Genomic DNA, 17,015 nt, shown 5'->3' on the forward strand with positions numbered 1-17,015 from the left:
ATAGGCATGACAAACTTAGGAAATTGCATGGATTTGTGCCATGGTATATGAAACTGCAGGGACTGGATGTTGATAGTGCACAGAAAGTGGTAAAGGAATGTAAATGACCTTAAATGACCACTCTGGAGATACTGAGCTACTGTAAGAGATACATATAATTCATCTCTTACAGTAGCTTTAATATCTTACAGCATTGCTAAGAGATCACTAAAGTGTCTCTTAACAATTATTATTATTATTATTATTATTATTATTATTCTGGGAAACTCCAAGGAGTCGACAGACTCATCGAAGGAGGCCCTAACATGTCTGGAACAACTATTCAACATTCACACAGTATCTATCATATCTTGCCTTGAACTCATTCACGGTCGTAGCACCCACAACAGACTCTGTAAGCTTATTCCACTTATTCACCACTCTCCAAGTAAAAAACCTAGCTCTAACACCCTTGTCAACCACTCTCTTGCCCAGCTTCCATGCATGGCCCTAGTCCTCCCACCACCAGTCATATTTTCAAAAATATCTTCTGGATCAATCTTTTAAAAACCCTTCAGTAATTTGAATGTCTCAATCATATCACCCCTCCTTCGCCTATCGTCCAATTTCTGCAACCCACAAATCCCCAACCTATTCTCATAAGGTTCATTCCACAGACCTGCTATCATCTTGGTCACTCGTCTCTGGACCCTCTCCACCTCCTCCCCATCACGAAGAAATCCTGGTGCCCATAACTGGGCACAGAAGTCCAGATGGGGTCTTATCAAGGCTCGATACAGAGGAACAATAACTTGTTTGTCTCTGCATGTTAAAGTATTTTTCATAAGCCAAGTGATTTGGTGAGCTGTGTTAGTCACTTTTGCAATGTGCCCCCTAAACTTCAACTCCCTATCCACCAGCACTCCCAAATCCCTGGCCTCATCAATCTCCTGGAGTACAGTTCCACCAATGCGATATACTGCTGCTGTTCTTTTCACCGCAAAGTGCATAACCTTACACTTTGCCACATTAAACTGACATCCATTTTTCCTAGCCCAGTCCTCCAAACTATCCAAATCATCCTGTAAAATTTTGACATCCTGTGCGCTCACAATTGCTCTACCCAACTTTGCATCATCAGCAAACAAGTGAACACTTCCTCTCAAATCCTTTCCAATATCATTGATGAACAAATTGAAAAGCAGTGGTCCAAGAACAGAGCCCTGCGGCACTCCACTAGTCACAAGACGTCTTTTTGACTCCACTCCTGAATAAACCACTCTCTATCCCATTATACCATTTTCCAATATCCCATTTTCATCTATCCAATCCTGTATTCTTTTCTTGACTATTTTCTCTAAGACCTTGACAATGATTCCTGATATGCTAATCGGTCGGTAATTTACAACAGCAGTCTTGGAACCACCTTTATGCAGTGGAACTATTTTCCCCTCCTTCCACCCGCTCGGGACTAACCCAGACCTGAGACTCAAATTAAACAAAATGGTCAAGGGTACTGACAATTCTTTAGCTGCTTTTCGTACTACACGAGCTGTTATACCATCCAATCCCACAGATGTATTGACATTGAGGTTATGCAATAGACTACTCACCTCCACTTCATTCACCACAATTCCCGTATAATCTACTGGTTTATTCGTTTCTGCAATGTCACCACCTGGATGATATATTCTTGCAAAGTGCTCAACTCAGTAACTCAGCTATCTCAACTGATTCAGTTACCTCCCTACCATCGGCATTCTTTAAAATCATTCTGCCATGTACATTTTTCCTTTTACTTGCTACATATCTAAAAAACTGTTTGGGATTCTCTTTAGCCTGCATGGCCAATGTTCTTTTGTAATCCTTTTTTGCTTTTCTTACCACACTCATCACCCTTCTGGCCTGCGCTTTATACTGTTCATGTGCCTGCCGGTCACCTTTCTCCTTAAATTCCCTCCATAGTTGTTTATTTTTTTGCAGCTCAAGCTTAATGGTGTTATTCATCCATTTAACCCCTACTTGATTTATTATTCGGACTCTAGGTATACAGTGCGCCATTGCTTCATGCAAGCACTTCCTAACTACCTCCCATGCGCTATCAACTTCTAGTCCTTGCAGTTGTACATGCCATGGCACTGAGCCAATCAAACTCCTAAGCTTGTCATACTTTCCAGCCTGATAATTCCACTTGTACCCTGTCTTAATTGAAAATTCTACACCTTTAGCCACCTCCCAAGTCAAGACCCTATGATCACTCTAACCGATTGGTGGCAATGTGGTCATATTTGTTACAGCCAAATCCTCAGATGTAATTACTAGGTCAAGCACTCTCTGACCCCTAGTATTTTCCATTACATGCTGTCGCAGATAGTTATCCCTTAATAACCGCATAAAATCTAATTCCTTCCTCCCGTGTGTCCTCTCCTCACTCCAATCAAAGCGACCCTAGTTGAAATCTCCCATAATAAACACCCTCCTTCCACTCATTTCTTCTATTTGCTTGTGCATACTGTCACCACTATCTTTTCCATCACCTGGTCTATAGCAGCACCCAATTGTATATTTAGTTCTGCTAGTCACAATCTCACACCAAATGGCCTCAAATGTGCTCTTTTCTCTATCCTGCAATTCAACTTCTATTCTCCTTGGCTGTAGCTCATCAGCTATCATCAACAATACTCCTCCCCCCATTTTTTTCTCTCTGTCATTCCTGAATACACTATACCCATCACTTTCAATCCCACTAGCTATATCATCTACAGTCAACCATGTTTCACTAATACCAATAACCTGTGGTCTGGAAGTGCCAACCGTGGCCAAAAAACTCTTCCTTCTTGTTCCTAATACTCCTAGTATTAGTGTACATGAATTTAAGACCCCCATTAGCCCCAACCCTACCTTGATGCCTTATATTAACTATCCCACTCTGGTTTGTTGTCCTTATTTGCTCTAGCATATTATATTCATTGTTACATTCAACTGCCTCGCTAAGGACTGTATATCTACTCCCCCCCCCTTAACAAATCTAGTTTCCCTGAATTTGCACATCCACTACATTCAGCAACACTCTCTCAAGTCTTCTTACACCATAACCATTCAAATGCAGGCCATCCATCTTATATAGATCCTTTCGCCCATCAAACTCACTCCACACGTCCACAAATTCCACACCACTCGTCATACATAACCCGTGCATAAAGTCATTCGCAATTATGGCCCTCCTTTAAAACATTTCACTGTCATACCGTGGCAAAAGACTAATCATTCTAACTCTCTCTCTTTTCTTTTGCTACCTCAAACTGTTCATTCAGGTCTTGTATCATTTCCATTTTATCTCCTTTCAAATCATTCGTACCTGCCACAACAATCATTTCTTTCACCCTTTCCTTTTGCTCTCTAATAGACTCAGTTACATCCTTTATGGTCGCATCAGGTTGGTACGATTTTGTCAAATCCTCTACTAACACACCTCGTACTAACGAGTCTCCATACAGCACTCTATCCTTCATTTTGTTCATGTTCACATTCATACTCCTATTTTTCCTGTCATACCTTTTATTATTGGTTGGTTCATTCAGTCGACTTTTGTTCATGCACTCTAGCTGCTGTTTTGCCCTTTCTATCGCACCATTCAACAACGCGATCTCACTCAATGCATCTATCTCATCTTTTTTATTCTCTGAGAAACCATTAATACTATCATTCACACTTTCTACATTCACACTCTCATAATTCTCATGTACAACCTTGCCGTTTCTTGTCACATCACTATTTTCTTCATTCTGAAGTTTGACAAAAATATCACACTTACGATCCGAAATACACTTCAATTCCTCATTCTCCCTACATTTTCTACACACATTTAATCCTTTGTTATCATCTATCCACACTCCGACCGCACTCTGCAAAGCGTACATTTCACAGCTAGTACACTGACTCATTTCTTTTATACTACCGTTCTTTGATAAAGATGACGAACCATCATTACTGGCCGCCATTTTCCTTAGTACAGGTGCCATAATTATTGCAACGTGTTTTATCAAATAATAAGTTATAACACACCAAAAATACACAAATAGACGCACTAAAATACGCAAGGCAAACAAAACTATGCAATATTAAATAATTTTATCAACGATAACTGAAAATAATACTTATCTTATCAGGAGCTTGCATGAATACTACACACTACGATATAAACGTGAACAATGCTTGAATTGTGAGTACTTCAGAAGTGCTGAAGCATTTCTGAAGTATATAACAGTTTTCTACCTTCTGCATTGACTAAGTATTGCACATTCTTCTTTCTTCACTTTGTCAGATAGTGAAAAAAAATATATCAGATCTCCCTTTGCCTATAAGGCTAACTGCTTTTCATAGTCTGGTTTCATTGTTCTTGCCACATCTGTTGTTCCCCAGCCTGCTTTTTATACTATTGCTGGGCCTGATTATCTTCTTTTTTTCTGGTGTTGGATTTCTACGTTTTCTTTTTTTGCAGCTCTTGTTCATCCATTTAACATCTATCTCTTTAAATCTAATTAATGAAACCAGATCAAAGCCAAGAACAACAAACAACAGTTTACCTTATGGCCTATATGAATTTGAAAATGGATATCTGTTCCACATTTAGATCATATTTACAAAAGCAACTTAAAGTGTAACAGATGGTATTCAATCAGTAAGAAGTGTGTCCGCTCTCCAGTCAAGAGGCTGCGGGTTTGAATCCTGCCTTAGGCATGGATGTTCGTGATTATCTGTGGAAATACTAGTGGTTGGAGGTAGATGACGTTGGTCTAGTTGCGGTTAGTTGGTGGATTGTGAGTGCTGGAAGCAGAGTTGTAGAGTAGATGCCCTCCCTCGATGAGTCTTTGGACTCCCTGGAGGTGACAAATAATAATAATAATAATAAAGCTGTACATCTGTATTATAATTTTATGATCTCTGTCTTCTGATGGTTTGTTTCTAAGATGCAGGATAGCATATTAGCTTACCAGCCACATCTATGATAAACTCATTTCATTTCTCAGTGGTAGGAAGTTGTTAAAATCTGCAACTATATGTTGATATGCTGTATGGTCAGACAGGAAACAACTGACTAGAGCATTTGATCCCTTTCCTTCAACAAGAATTTATCAATCGGCAACAGGCAAATTGATCTTCAGAACACATGCAATTTATTATTATTATTATTAACATTTGACCCTCATGGAGTCAGAGACTCATCATGGCAGGTACACAATATTACACATAATGCTCACCCAACTGTGTTTTAAACTGATTCATTATGTCTACATCCACAACACACTCAGACAATGCATTCCACTCATCAACCATCCTCAATGCAAAGAAACTACTCCTCACTCCTTTGCTCATGCTCTCCTTATACAATTTCCAGTGATAGTCCCTTTTCCAAACCAATCCCCTCTTCCATTCAATGAAAAATCTCTTCTTTGTCAGCATGAGTATTTCATCCTAGAGGAGTCAGTTTTAATGCTAGAGGGATAGGGCAGGTTCAAAGTTTAGAGGTACAGGAGGAGATTGTGTTTCAGATACTGAGTACTCTGGATGTCAGTAATGCTTTGGGACTGGATGGTATTTCACCACAAGTTTTGAGAGAATGTGCTAGGGAACTGACAGTGCCTTTAACCTTTCTTTTCCATGAAAGTCTGGCTGTGGAAAAGGTGCCCAGGGAATGGAGGGAAGATAAGATAGTGCCATTGCATAAGGGTGGTAACAGACTGGAAGTGTCTAATTATAGGCTAGTTTGTGTGTCATCAGTAGTTGTTAAGATCTTGGAGAAAGTAGTGAGGGACCGTGGACAGCATTGGGCAGATGAGGGTGATGTTATCTCTGAGAGTCAACATGGATTTGTGAAAGGGCGCTCTTGTTTCAGTAATATGCTAGACTTTTATAATAAAGTTACAAGAACATTAGATGAAGGAAAGGCATATACTGCAATTTTCTTAGACTTAGCGAAGGCATTTGACAGGGTGCCACATGATAAGCTGATATTTAAGTTGCAGCACATAGGTCTGGATGTCAGATTGGCCAACTGGATTCAGGACTGGCTGTCTGATAGGTATCAGAGAGTGGTGTAGGGTGGAGCAGTTTCAAGGAGGCAGAAGGTTACAAGTAGGTCCCACAGGGCTCAGTACTAGGACCTATATTGTTTAACCTTTATATCAATGACATTGCCAGTGGATTGCAAGGGGATATTCAGTTGTTTGCGGATGATGCAAAGCTGGGAAGGATTATTAGTAATAGTGCAGATGTGGTAGCCCTGTAAGAGGATTTGAATAAGCTATATAGTTGGGCAAATGAATGGGGATTTCAGTTTAATGCAAAAATGTAAGATCTTGAGGTTTGGGAAACATCGATGGGATGCTGCGTACTCTATGGGAAGAGTTATACTGCAGGAAGTAGGGGAGACAAGAGATCTGGGGTTGGTGATTGATAGAAACCTGAAATTTTGGGGACATATTGCAAAGGTGGTGAAGGTAACACAGAGGATTGCTGCAATTATGAGAAGGACAATGACCTGCAGAGATAAAAGGGTTATCTTTCCGTTGTATGTCTCTGATCAGACCACACTTAGACTATTGTTCTCAGATTTGGTCCCCAGGATTTGAAGGGAATAAATTAACCGTGGAAAGGATACAAAGACAGATGACAAAGATGGTTTCAGGACTGTACAATTTTGGTTATGAGGATCGTCTGAAAGAATATGGACTGCAGAGTTTGGTGGATAGAAGAAGAAGAAGGAGAGGTGATATGATTGAGACTTTTAAAATGTTGAGAGGTGGATGCAGGGTTGACACTGGGGAGTTCTTTCGCTTGGTTGAATAGCGGGAAGGAGTGATGACAAGAGGCCATCCCCGGAAGTTATGAAAGGAAACTGTGAGCAAGAGGGTTAGGGTGATTGAACCATGGAATGCATTGCCTGATGGAGTGGTGAGAGCGAGAATGGTCGATGAGTTTAAGGAGTGGTATGATAGACTTTGTGTTTCTTAGGGGGGACCTCCCCTCGATGAGTCTTGACAGACTTTATGTTCTTAGGAAGGACCTCCCACGATGAGTCTTTTGACTCCATGGAGGCCTGAATAATAATAATAGTAATAATGATAATAACCTCAGACTAGCTTATATGTCTCAATCATATCCCCCCCCCCCCTTCCTCCTATTCACGAGGCTCTGCAACTTACATTCTCTCAATCTGTCCTCGTCCTCTTCATTCCAAAGACCACTGACCACCTTCATGAATCTTCTCTGGACCCTTTCCAACATATCCTCATTACCATGAAAATCTGATGACGAGACCTGTGCAGAATAAAAAATTTAAAACAATAAAAATTTTACAAACAAAAAAATACTGTTGTTATCGATGGGCAATAGATGACATTGATGGTTGTAGTATTGTAGTAGGATTATGTAGTAGTAGTTGAAAGGAGATGCATTTAGCAAAGTAGAGTGCCATCCCGCGATGAGTCCTTAGACTCCCTGGAGGTATCATGTAATAATAATAATATATCAGTTCTGAAGGAAAAGTCTGACATCCATATTCAGAATTATTCATTATTGCTACATAGTTCACTATAAGATTTCTGTATAACCTAAAACACATAAAATAGCAGCATAGTGTAATATGATCTAAATTCATTTAAACATTTTTATGTAATTTGTCCATGAAAAATTTTATTGTTGGAATAATTATTAATTTGTGTTAAGGAAAACCATATACGAAGGTAAATGTTTGATATGTCACAAAATGATCTTGTCGAAATGATGTTTTATTTCATGTTATATAAATAAAATGAAGAATCAGTGCTTGTAGTTTCATTATCAGCAGTAAGTAAGGCCTCAGCATCAAAAAGCCAATGATGGAAAATTATTTTAGTATACAGATTTCTAGAAAAATCAGCAATGTATACATATATACTTAATATAAGTATAATTTGCTGATAGACTTATATACTTAATATGCTTATCTTTGCTGTTATGAAAGACTGAAAAAAATTCACTCTAACTGAATTTAGCCCAGACCTTAACTGGGTTAAGGTCTGGGCTATTCCCAGGCCATTCCAGCATTGGAATATGATTATCTTGAAATCACTTTTTACACACAGCAGCAACATGACATGGAGCTGAATCCCGTTGAAATATAAATGCTTCATTATCTTCGAAAAGATCACGTGCAGAAGGCTTCAGTTTGGGCTCAAGTATTTCATTTATGTATTTTGGACTGGAATGGTCTGGGCTATTCCCAAGCCATTCCAGCATTGGAATATGATTATCTTGAAATCACTTTTTACACACAGCAGCAACATGACATGGAGCTGAATCCCGTTGAAATATAAATGCTTCATTATCTTGGAAAAGATCACGTGCAGAAGGCTTCAGTTTGGGCTCAAGTATTTCATTTATGTATTTTTGGGCATTTATATTCCCATTAATCACACAAATTCTGCCCACACCTTTTGATGTCATACAACCCTAGATCATAACACTAAGTAGGTGTTTCATGGTTAGGTGTAATGCAAATTAGGATGCAAATCTTCTCCGATTCTTCTCCTTACATATTTTATGCCATCACTACCAAACAGGGAAATTTTGGTCTCATCACTCCAAATAACACTGTCCCATTGTTCCGCTGTCCAGTTAACATGGGTTTTAGTCCAGTTTAATCTTTTCAACCTTTGTCTGAGAGATAAAAATGGCTTTTTTCGTGGTATTCTAGCAGCATTTAGACCAAATTCTTGCAGTCTGCATCGAACAGTCCTTGCACTCAACTTCACGTTGTAATGCACCATTTAATCTTGTATACACCAAGATGATTTTCTTCTGTCACATAGGCACAGTCTCTCAATTCTTCTATCATCACTTGCTGTTGTGCACCTTTTCCTGCCTTTACCAATCTGGTTTTGTAGTGACTGAGTCTCCTTATACCTCTTCAAAAATTTAGAAATGCCACCTTTGGTTAATTTTCCAACAATTTTTCTTCTTACTTAATAGTACTATTTTACATCACTTTCTGGGTGACCAGTCAACTCTTTGTGCCATTTCTTTAATTTTATTACATTTTACAAGCTCACTAAATGAAAGAACAAAAAAAACCAACCAACTTAATAGCAATCATATAACACACTGATAAATGTCCTCCTCTCAGCTTCAATACATGACATCAATAGCTGAATCCTACTGTGACCTTATTGGCTCATTGCCAAATCAAGATGACACCTGATTGGCTCTCTAAACACTCATGCTCATTGGCTACACTCAAATGAAGGAAAGCTACTTCATATCAACCTAAGCAAGTTGTGCTTCTTTTTTCTGATTATTTGGTTATAACTTTTTATAGAATACAGATAATTGAACAAACTTTGTTGAATTACATTCTTGATTAAATTATCTTTCTATTGATATATAATTTTATGCTATTACAACAAAAAAAGTCGTGTTACGAGCCATCAAACCTCAAAAATACACTTTTCCCAAAAGGTTTCCACAATTTTGGCCACTAGTGTATATATATATATATATATATACAATCAGGATGCAATCCTGGAATATATACACTACTGTATATATATATAAGTATATATACAATCTTGGAATAGATTCATTCAACTTTTTAGTAATCTCCAGTGGAATATTGTTCCATATGTCAAACAGAGAATATCTGACAATTACTTGAAGAATGTTCTGTCAGTAACTTAGGTTTATGATGGAGCAAGCCAAATACCAAGATATGGTCACCCAAATCATCACGGATCCCTCCCCCCATATTTGACAGTTGGAACTAGACAGTCCGAATTGTATTCCTTGGGGTTCTCCATACATAAACCCAACCTATTGTTGGAATAAAGTAAATGTTGTTTCCAGTCATTAGCTGTCAGTTTTATGTTTCTGACACCATCTTTTTCACAATTCCATGCTGGATTTTGCGATTAAACATTTAGCAATTGCAGATCATTCATTTATCTAGGCTTTGTGGTTCTCTCTGGACTTTTTGTGGAAATAGGGTCTTCATGGTGGATACTGAGTTCATCTGTCACTTTTGCTGCAGTAATTCTGTGTTGTTTGGACTCGATCTTTGTTAACGTTTGATGGTCCCTGCCATCAAACGTTAACAATTTCTGCTTTTGCCCACTATTCTTCTTCTTTGCCAATGAAGTCTTGCCATGCTTTGTCAGTCTCCATTAGCATTAATATTCATTGTCTGATCAATGCCATGTTCCTCAAAGTATTTCACCCTCATGAGTGAGATATTATATAAAATATGAGTAGGGAGAAAATGTCGGAGGAGGGACTAACAGTGAGTTAGAGAATATCTATAGGAGAATTAAGTAAATTTCATGTTAATAACATGATAGGATTTTATTACTGCTGTGTATCTTTACCTAGATGAATGTTCCATCTAGGTAAAAGCAGCATTCAAATGCATAATCAAAATAAGCCTTGCAATGGGATGCATCCCAAAGAAATGGAAATAAGGTAAAATTGTTATAATTCACAAAAGGTGTAATAAGACTGGATTTAAATTACAAACCATTCTATGTTTGAAGTTGCAGTTATGGTGTTAGAATTTCATATTTGTGCTGATAACAAAACAATTCTCTGTGATGGTCAGAATAGGTTTGTTAAGGGCAGGTTGCGTTTTGATAATATACTTTAGATTTTACAGTAGACATTAATAGATTGCCACATCACAAATTGATGTTGTGATGTGATGTTTTGATAATATACTTTAGATTTTACAGTAGACATTAATAGATTGCCACATCACAAATTGGTGTTGTGATGTGATGACAGTCTATTGGGACGGATAGTGTTGGATAATGGATTATATGAATTGGATAGGAGATGGATCTCTGAAGGCAATCAGCATCTTTATGTGTCCTAAAAGAGGAATGCCATTATTAATTTGTTGCAGAGGCCTGTATTAAGCTGTTGTTTTTTAATTTATCATTAGCAGATAAATCTAAATTAAGATCTGCAGTTATTTTTTATTTATTTTTAATTTATTTATGAATGAGTGAGACTAATGTAAAGAGGAAAAAAAGCCTAGCAACCTAAGATAATCAAAAGTGTGCATGAGTCATAAGCTCTCCTAACCCAATAAATGTGGATGCATAAAACTTCCATACATTTTGGAATATTTCATCTTTAGACCACTAGTTCAATGACCAAGTGCATCCTATCATGACTGCTAGAAGGCTTAATTTGTTATTATTAACATTAGACTTCCACAGAGTCAAAAGACTCATTGCAGAAGGTCCATGCTTTCACATAAAGATCATTGACTTGCTCCTTAAACCTATTCACAGTAATCTCCTGGTATCCATCATCATATTCTCTCTATTGCCCAACTAACTCATTCATTCCCACAACCACCACTAATTCATTTGAAGGTATACCTCTCATATCCAGAGCATCAATCACCCTGCTCATCCTCCCCACCTGGAAAACATATCTATGTCCCCTCTCATCCACCATCTGTTTAATAATGGAATTCCATCAGCACCACTCCCTTGAATCATCCGCCATCTCTTTTTCTCCACTCTCCATTTGTTTCTTTTACATGCTTCCATTATTTGTATCTACCTGATGTCTAATTTCATTTTGTATATGCCTCACTCATCTCATTTATCATTATAATCATTTCATTGTGCAACTCATGCATTCTGGAAATCATACTCTCTCTTTTATTGCCACAGCCACTCTTACTTTTACTCTGTCAGTCATGTTCTTTACCATTCCTGCAATCATGTTCACTCACAGTCACCCTGGCTTTGCTCTGTCACTCATGTTCCCACAATCACACTTGCATTGGTCCTTCTTCTGTTCCTGCAATCATACTCACTTTTGCTCCATCAGTTTCTTCTGTGTTTGCAGTCATAATCCCTGCGCTCATGTTCTTTTACTCATTCTTCTGACTGATACCATTTTTAATCTTAGTTTTTTCCCTGCCTTCTGCCATTTGTCTAATATTTACTCCTCTTTCTTGTCTCGCATTTAACCTCACAGTCCATCAAATTATCGTTTTCTGCAGATCCATATTCTCTCTCTTTTCTTGTTTAACCTCTAAATAATTGTCACCTTCTTTCTAAAAGTGTGAGAGATAATCATCATATAAGCTTGTACACAATTATTTACTTTTTATTTATTTATTTTCTAGGATCCATCTAATGAGGATGGTGGAGCTTATAAATGTCATATGAAAAATGAACATGGAGAATTAAATGCTAATTTAAATCTTAATATTGAAGGTGAGTTTTCACTATAATAATAATAAAAAAAAAGATACAGCAGTATTTTTTATCAGTAATTACTGTTTCTGATGAAAGATTTTTGGCTAACAAGAGACTGTAAGAAAGGTGAGGTAGAGCTGCTGCTGCTTCTACTTATCTTAAGTGTTTCAAGATTAACATTAATACACTTTTAAAAACTATATTTGATTCAGTTGATTGAGTCATTTTTTATAATAAAAATAGTATATAAAAATACCAGAATATTTGATCAGATTACTAAAATAACAAAATAGAAGAAAGTTAAATATTAGGTGGTTATTTTAAGAGAAATAATATATATATATATATATATTCATACTTTTTTATTTTTCAGAATATGTGTCATAGAAACTTAAATGTATTAATTTTTTAAAGGTTGGATATGAAGTGATCTCTCAGTTGCTTTTTTTTTTTAATTGATTATTTTTTTATGTGGTTCCCACTCATGAAAAGTTGTGAACCACCAATGCACTAATAAAAGGCAAATATATGGATGCTTGGACAGTGCTCATGTCTTTTAAGTAGTGCAAGCTAAGGCAACTCAGATGCTAAGGATCAATTTCTTGTAAGCTCTCTGGTCAATTTTATGAAACTTCCATAGTTTCTACAAACATTCGCCTTTGAAATAACATTGGATCTAATATCTACTTTGCCTGTGTAATTTTACATCATCGAAATGAAACCATATCGCTCTTATTTTAGTAATTAATTTTACTCACAGACCAAGAGTTCACTTACAGAAATACATTCCTCTAACATTTAATTTCTTTAGTACTGAATGAGAATTTTGCTCTCTTAATCCCCCAACCAGCCATGACATCTATAGTTGTTCACCTAAATCTGGATACAATTCTGTAACACCCATTGAATAACATGGATAAGAAGTGCAGTTTGGTATCACTATTTCATCCACTTCGGCTGGTAGGGAGGTTAAGGTTTCTGCCTTTTGAAAGTGCTGTTGAGGATTTGGGTCTAGGGAAGAGCATCTTCCCTGGAATACAAATGGCTCTGCTCAGTGGTAGGGTCAGCCTGTTGCTGAGTAGAACCACTGCTGAGTTGGATGATCCTTTGGTCACTCATTTAGAGTGGTCTGGGGGATTGCCTAATTTTTAGAGAGGCCTTTACTTATACGGTGCCTTTTGAAAGCACTGTTGAGCATCTGGGTATTTGGATCTCGCGGAGAGGTCTGTATCAAGGTTGCCTCAATGGATGCTTTTCCCTGGAATATGAGCAGTTTTGCTCAGTGGTAGGGTGAGCCTGTCACTAACTATAGTTTGTTGGGCAATCTGAGGGATCAGCCAAGTTTTTGGAAACCTCTCCACACATAAACAAGTCTTGAGGGAGCTGTTGAGCATCTAGGGCTTTGGGTCTGTTGGGGTAGCCTGTATTAGGGCTGCTTCAGCTGATGCTTTTTTTCTGGAATATGAGCAGTTCTGCTCAGTTAAATAATCTTTCAGGTCACTCATTGTTGGGTGATCTGAGGGATTGTATGAGTTTTTGGAGAGACGATCCCTGCATATAAACAGGCCTGGTCTCTGAAGCGAACCAACCGGTTTGAAACAGCTGTCAGGCCAGTGAAACTTAAAAAAATGCACTAATAAAAGGCGAATATATGGATGCTTGAGAAGTGCGCATGTCTTTTAAGCAGTGCAAACTAAGGCAAATCTGATGCCAAGGATCTTGTAAGCTCTCTGGTAAATTTTACGAAACTTTCAGAGTTTCTACAAACATTCGGTTTTGAAATAATGTTTGATCTAATATCCACTTTACCTATGTAATAATTTATTTTATTTCAATTCAAAGGATGGTTTTTATATTAAAAAAAAAATTAGCGCTGCTGGACATTTTTCATGTTGATAACAGACTATCCATTCAGGAAAAATAAACATAATTTTAAATGTAAATTATAAATACCTGTGCTTCCATAATTTATAGACATGCAGAGCCTTCATGTTATGTGCTTAATAGGTGGGGAAAAAATGCAAGAATGAATAAAACACAGTTTAATGCTTTCAGGATTCATCATAGTAAACAACAGTTTAATGCTTCTAGCATACATCACAGTCATAGACACCTTCATGGGTACAAAATAAATTGTACCAAACACACACACGCAACACAAAAGAAAGTGTAAACTAGAGTCCTAGATGGAGGAGTTTTCTCTATTAGGAAGCATAGGTTGTAACTCTATACCCCCCTCCATTTCTATTCCTCTCATGATATTATCTTCGTTTAAGCTTATTTTTTACTTATTCGAACAATTTTTGGCTGAATAAACTCAAACAGTGCAACAATATCATTTTCCTTATTTCTGATATCTCTAGTATTCTTAAATAAATATAAAAATTCATTTTTAGGTCTGTAACCAGTAATATCAATGCTGCCTCTAAGCTGTGACTTCTCCATACCTGTTTATGCCAATTCACATTCATCACTACTTATTCTATACATCCCCTTCCCCTCAGATTCAACTACTTCCTGTACATCCCATTTCATCCCATTCCTGTGATGTCCCCACAATGACATTCTTTGCTTATTCTACTGTGCTTATGCTACATCTTTCTGTCCACTCCAGTTTTCTCCCCTCCCATTTACATGTCAACTTGCATTTTCATTTCTCGCTTCATTCTTTAGTCTCACCTGTTCTGCTGTACTGCTCTTTCACATCATCTCATGCATCCTTTGATTTCTTATTCACATCACTTGTTGCACCCCTTTTCAGCAACAGTATCTCCAGTTGACTCATACTAAATCAATTAAAATTCAATCGATCAAATTTTATAAAATTTCATCCATAACTTGATTGAATCACACACATTAACAAAGTGCACCCCTTTCTCCTCGCATATCTTTGCCAACACGCTAATCATGATATGAGGTGAGGTGGTCTTGATCTGAGCGATTGCCAGACATGCAGGATTTTCTGTTAAGAATTAGTTTTTATGGAATTATAAAACAGATGATTATGACCAACTGAGGATTTTCACTTAGAGCAGTGCCATGTCATGTCATGTAATATTATTATTATTATTATTCAGGCCTCCATGGAGTCAAAAGACTCATCATGGGAGGTCCTTCCTAAGAACATAAAGTCTCTCAAGACTCATCGAGCGGAGGTCCCCCCCTTAAGAAACACAAAGTCTATCATACAACTCCTTAAACTCATTGACCGTTCTTGCTCTCACCACTCCATCAGGCAATGCATTCCACAGTTCAACCACCCTCCACGCAAAAAAACCACTCCTCACCCTCTTGCTCACAGTTTCCTTTCGTAACTTCCTGGGATGGCCTCCTGTCATCACTCCTTCCCGCTGTTCAACCAAGCGAAAAAACTCCCCAGTGTTAACCCTGTAACCACCTCTCAACAGTTTAAAATTCTCAATCATATCACCTCTACTTCTTCTATCCACCAAACTCTGCAGTCCACATTCCCTCAGCCGATCCTCATTACTAACATTGTACAGTCCTGAAACCATCTTTGTCATCCATTTTTGTATCCTTTCCATAGTTAATTTATTCCCTTCAAATCCTGGGGACCAAATCTGAGAACAATAGTCTAAGTGTGGTCTGATCAGAGACTTATACAACGGAACGATAACCCTTTTTTATCTCTGCAGGTCAGTGTCCTTCTCATAATTGCAGCAATCCTCTGTGTTACCTTCACCACCTTTGCAATATGTCCCCTAAACTTCAGGTTTCTATCAATCATCAACCCCAGATCTCTTGTCTCCCGTACTTCCTCTAATAACTCCTCCCATAAAGTATGCAGCATCCCATCAATGTTTCTTAAACCTCAAGACCTTTTTTGCATTAAACTGAGGCTTATTCAAATTCTCTTACAGGGCTACCACATCTGCACTATTACTAATAATCCATCCCAGCTTCGCATCATCCGCAAACAACTGAATATCCCCTTGCAATCCACTGGTAATGTCATTGATATAAAGGTTAAACATTATAGGTCCTTGTACTGAGCCCTGTGCGACCCCACTTGTAACCCTCTGCCTCCATATGTCCAAGATGTGTTTGAAGACAGCAGTATCAGATTGTATACTTAGAGTCAGAAGGATCAATTAGGTAGGAATAGAAGAAGAACAAGTTATAGAGGGGAAAAAAGATATATATATATATATATATATATATATATATATATATATATAATTTTAAACCTGGTTTTTCTATATTTCCCAAGTAAGCAAACAGACAAACAAGTCAAGTTTGCGCCTGCAAGTAATGCAAGTCTAGCTGATCCTACAGGTAGTGCAAGACCAGGGCAACTCGTGGTAAAGGTGGCATAAGCTTTGATCACTGATCTTAATATTTACCCTTAATGCCAAAACACATCTCCAAAAAGGGATGAATGATGTTTTGTATTAAAGGCAAGAGGCCACTACCCAGATCGGTTTCGACCTTTATTGAGGTCTCATCAGTGGGAGCTAGGCTAGAAATACCAAGATTTAGTAATACAGAGCTTATAAGTATTTTACCAGAACAAGTTGCCATAAGTTGTTTTAACCTTATTAAATAAAAATCTCAGGAGGAGATATAAATGTAGAAATACTATATAAATGGTAAAATACTTATAAGCTCTGCATTACTAAATCTTGGTATTTCTAGCCTAGCTCCCACTGATGAGACCTCAATAAAGGTCGAAACCGGTCTGGGTAGTGGCCTCTTGCCTTTAATACAAAACATCATGCATCCCCTTCTTGGAGATGTGTTTTTGGCATCAAGGGTAAATATTAA

At 37.7% G+C, this 17,015-nt stretch overlaps 1 protein-coding gene across 5 annotated transcripts in view; it reads left to right on the forward strand.

The window, feature by feature from the left end:
- LOC150108743 (twitchin-like) overlaps nt 1-17,015 on the forward strand; it is a 2,666,638-nt gene that overhangs the window by 244,692 nt on the left and 2,404,931 nt on the right. For all 5 annotated transcript variants that reach the window (XM_090390962.1, XM_090390961.1, XM_090390964.1 and 2 more), the window contains one exon: nt 12,158-12,248. In XM_090390962.1, coding sequence (XP_090247088.1) covers nt 12,158-12,248 — 91 coding nt within the window. The remainder of the gene's footprint in view (nt 1-12,157; nt 12,249-17,015) is intronic.

Source organism: Typopeltis vanoorti, chromosome 3 (genome assembly GCF_054136105.1).
Source record: "Typopeltis vanoorti isolate ZY-2024b chromosome 3, IOZ_Tvanoo_1.0, whole genome shotgun sequence".
In the NCBI taxonomy this organism is placed as follows: Eukaryota; Metazoa; Arthropoda; class Arachnida; order Uropygi; family Thelyphonidae; genus Typopeltis; species Typopeltis vanoorti.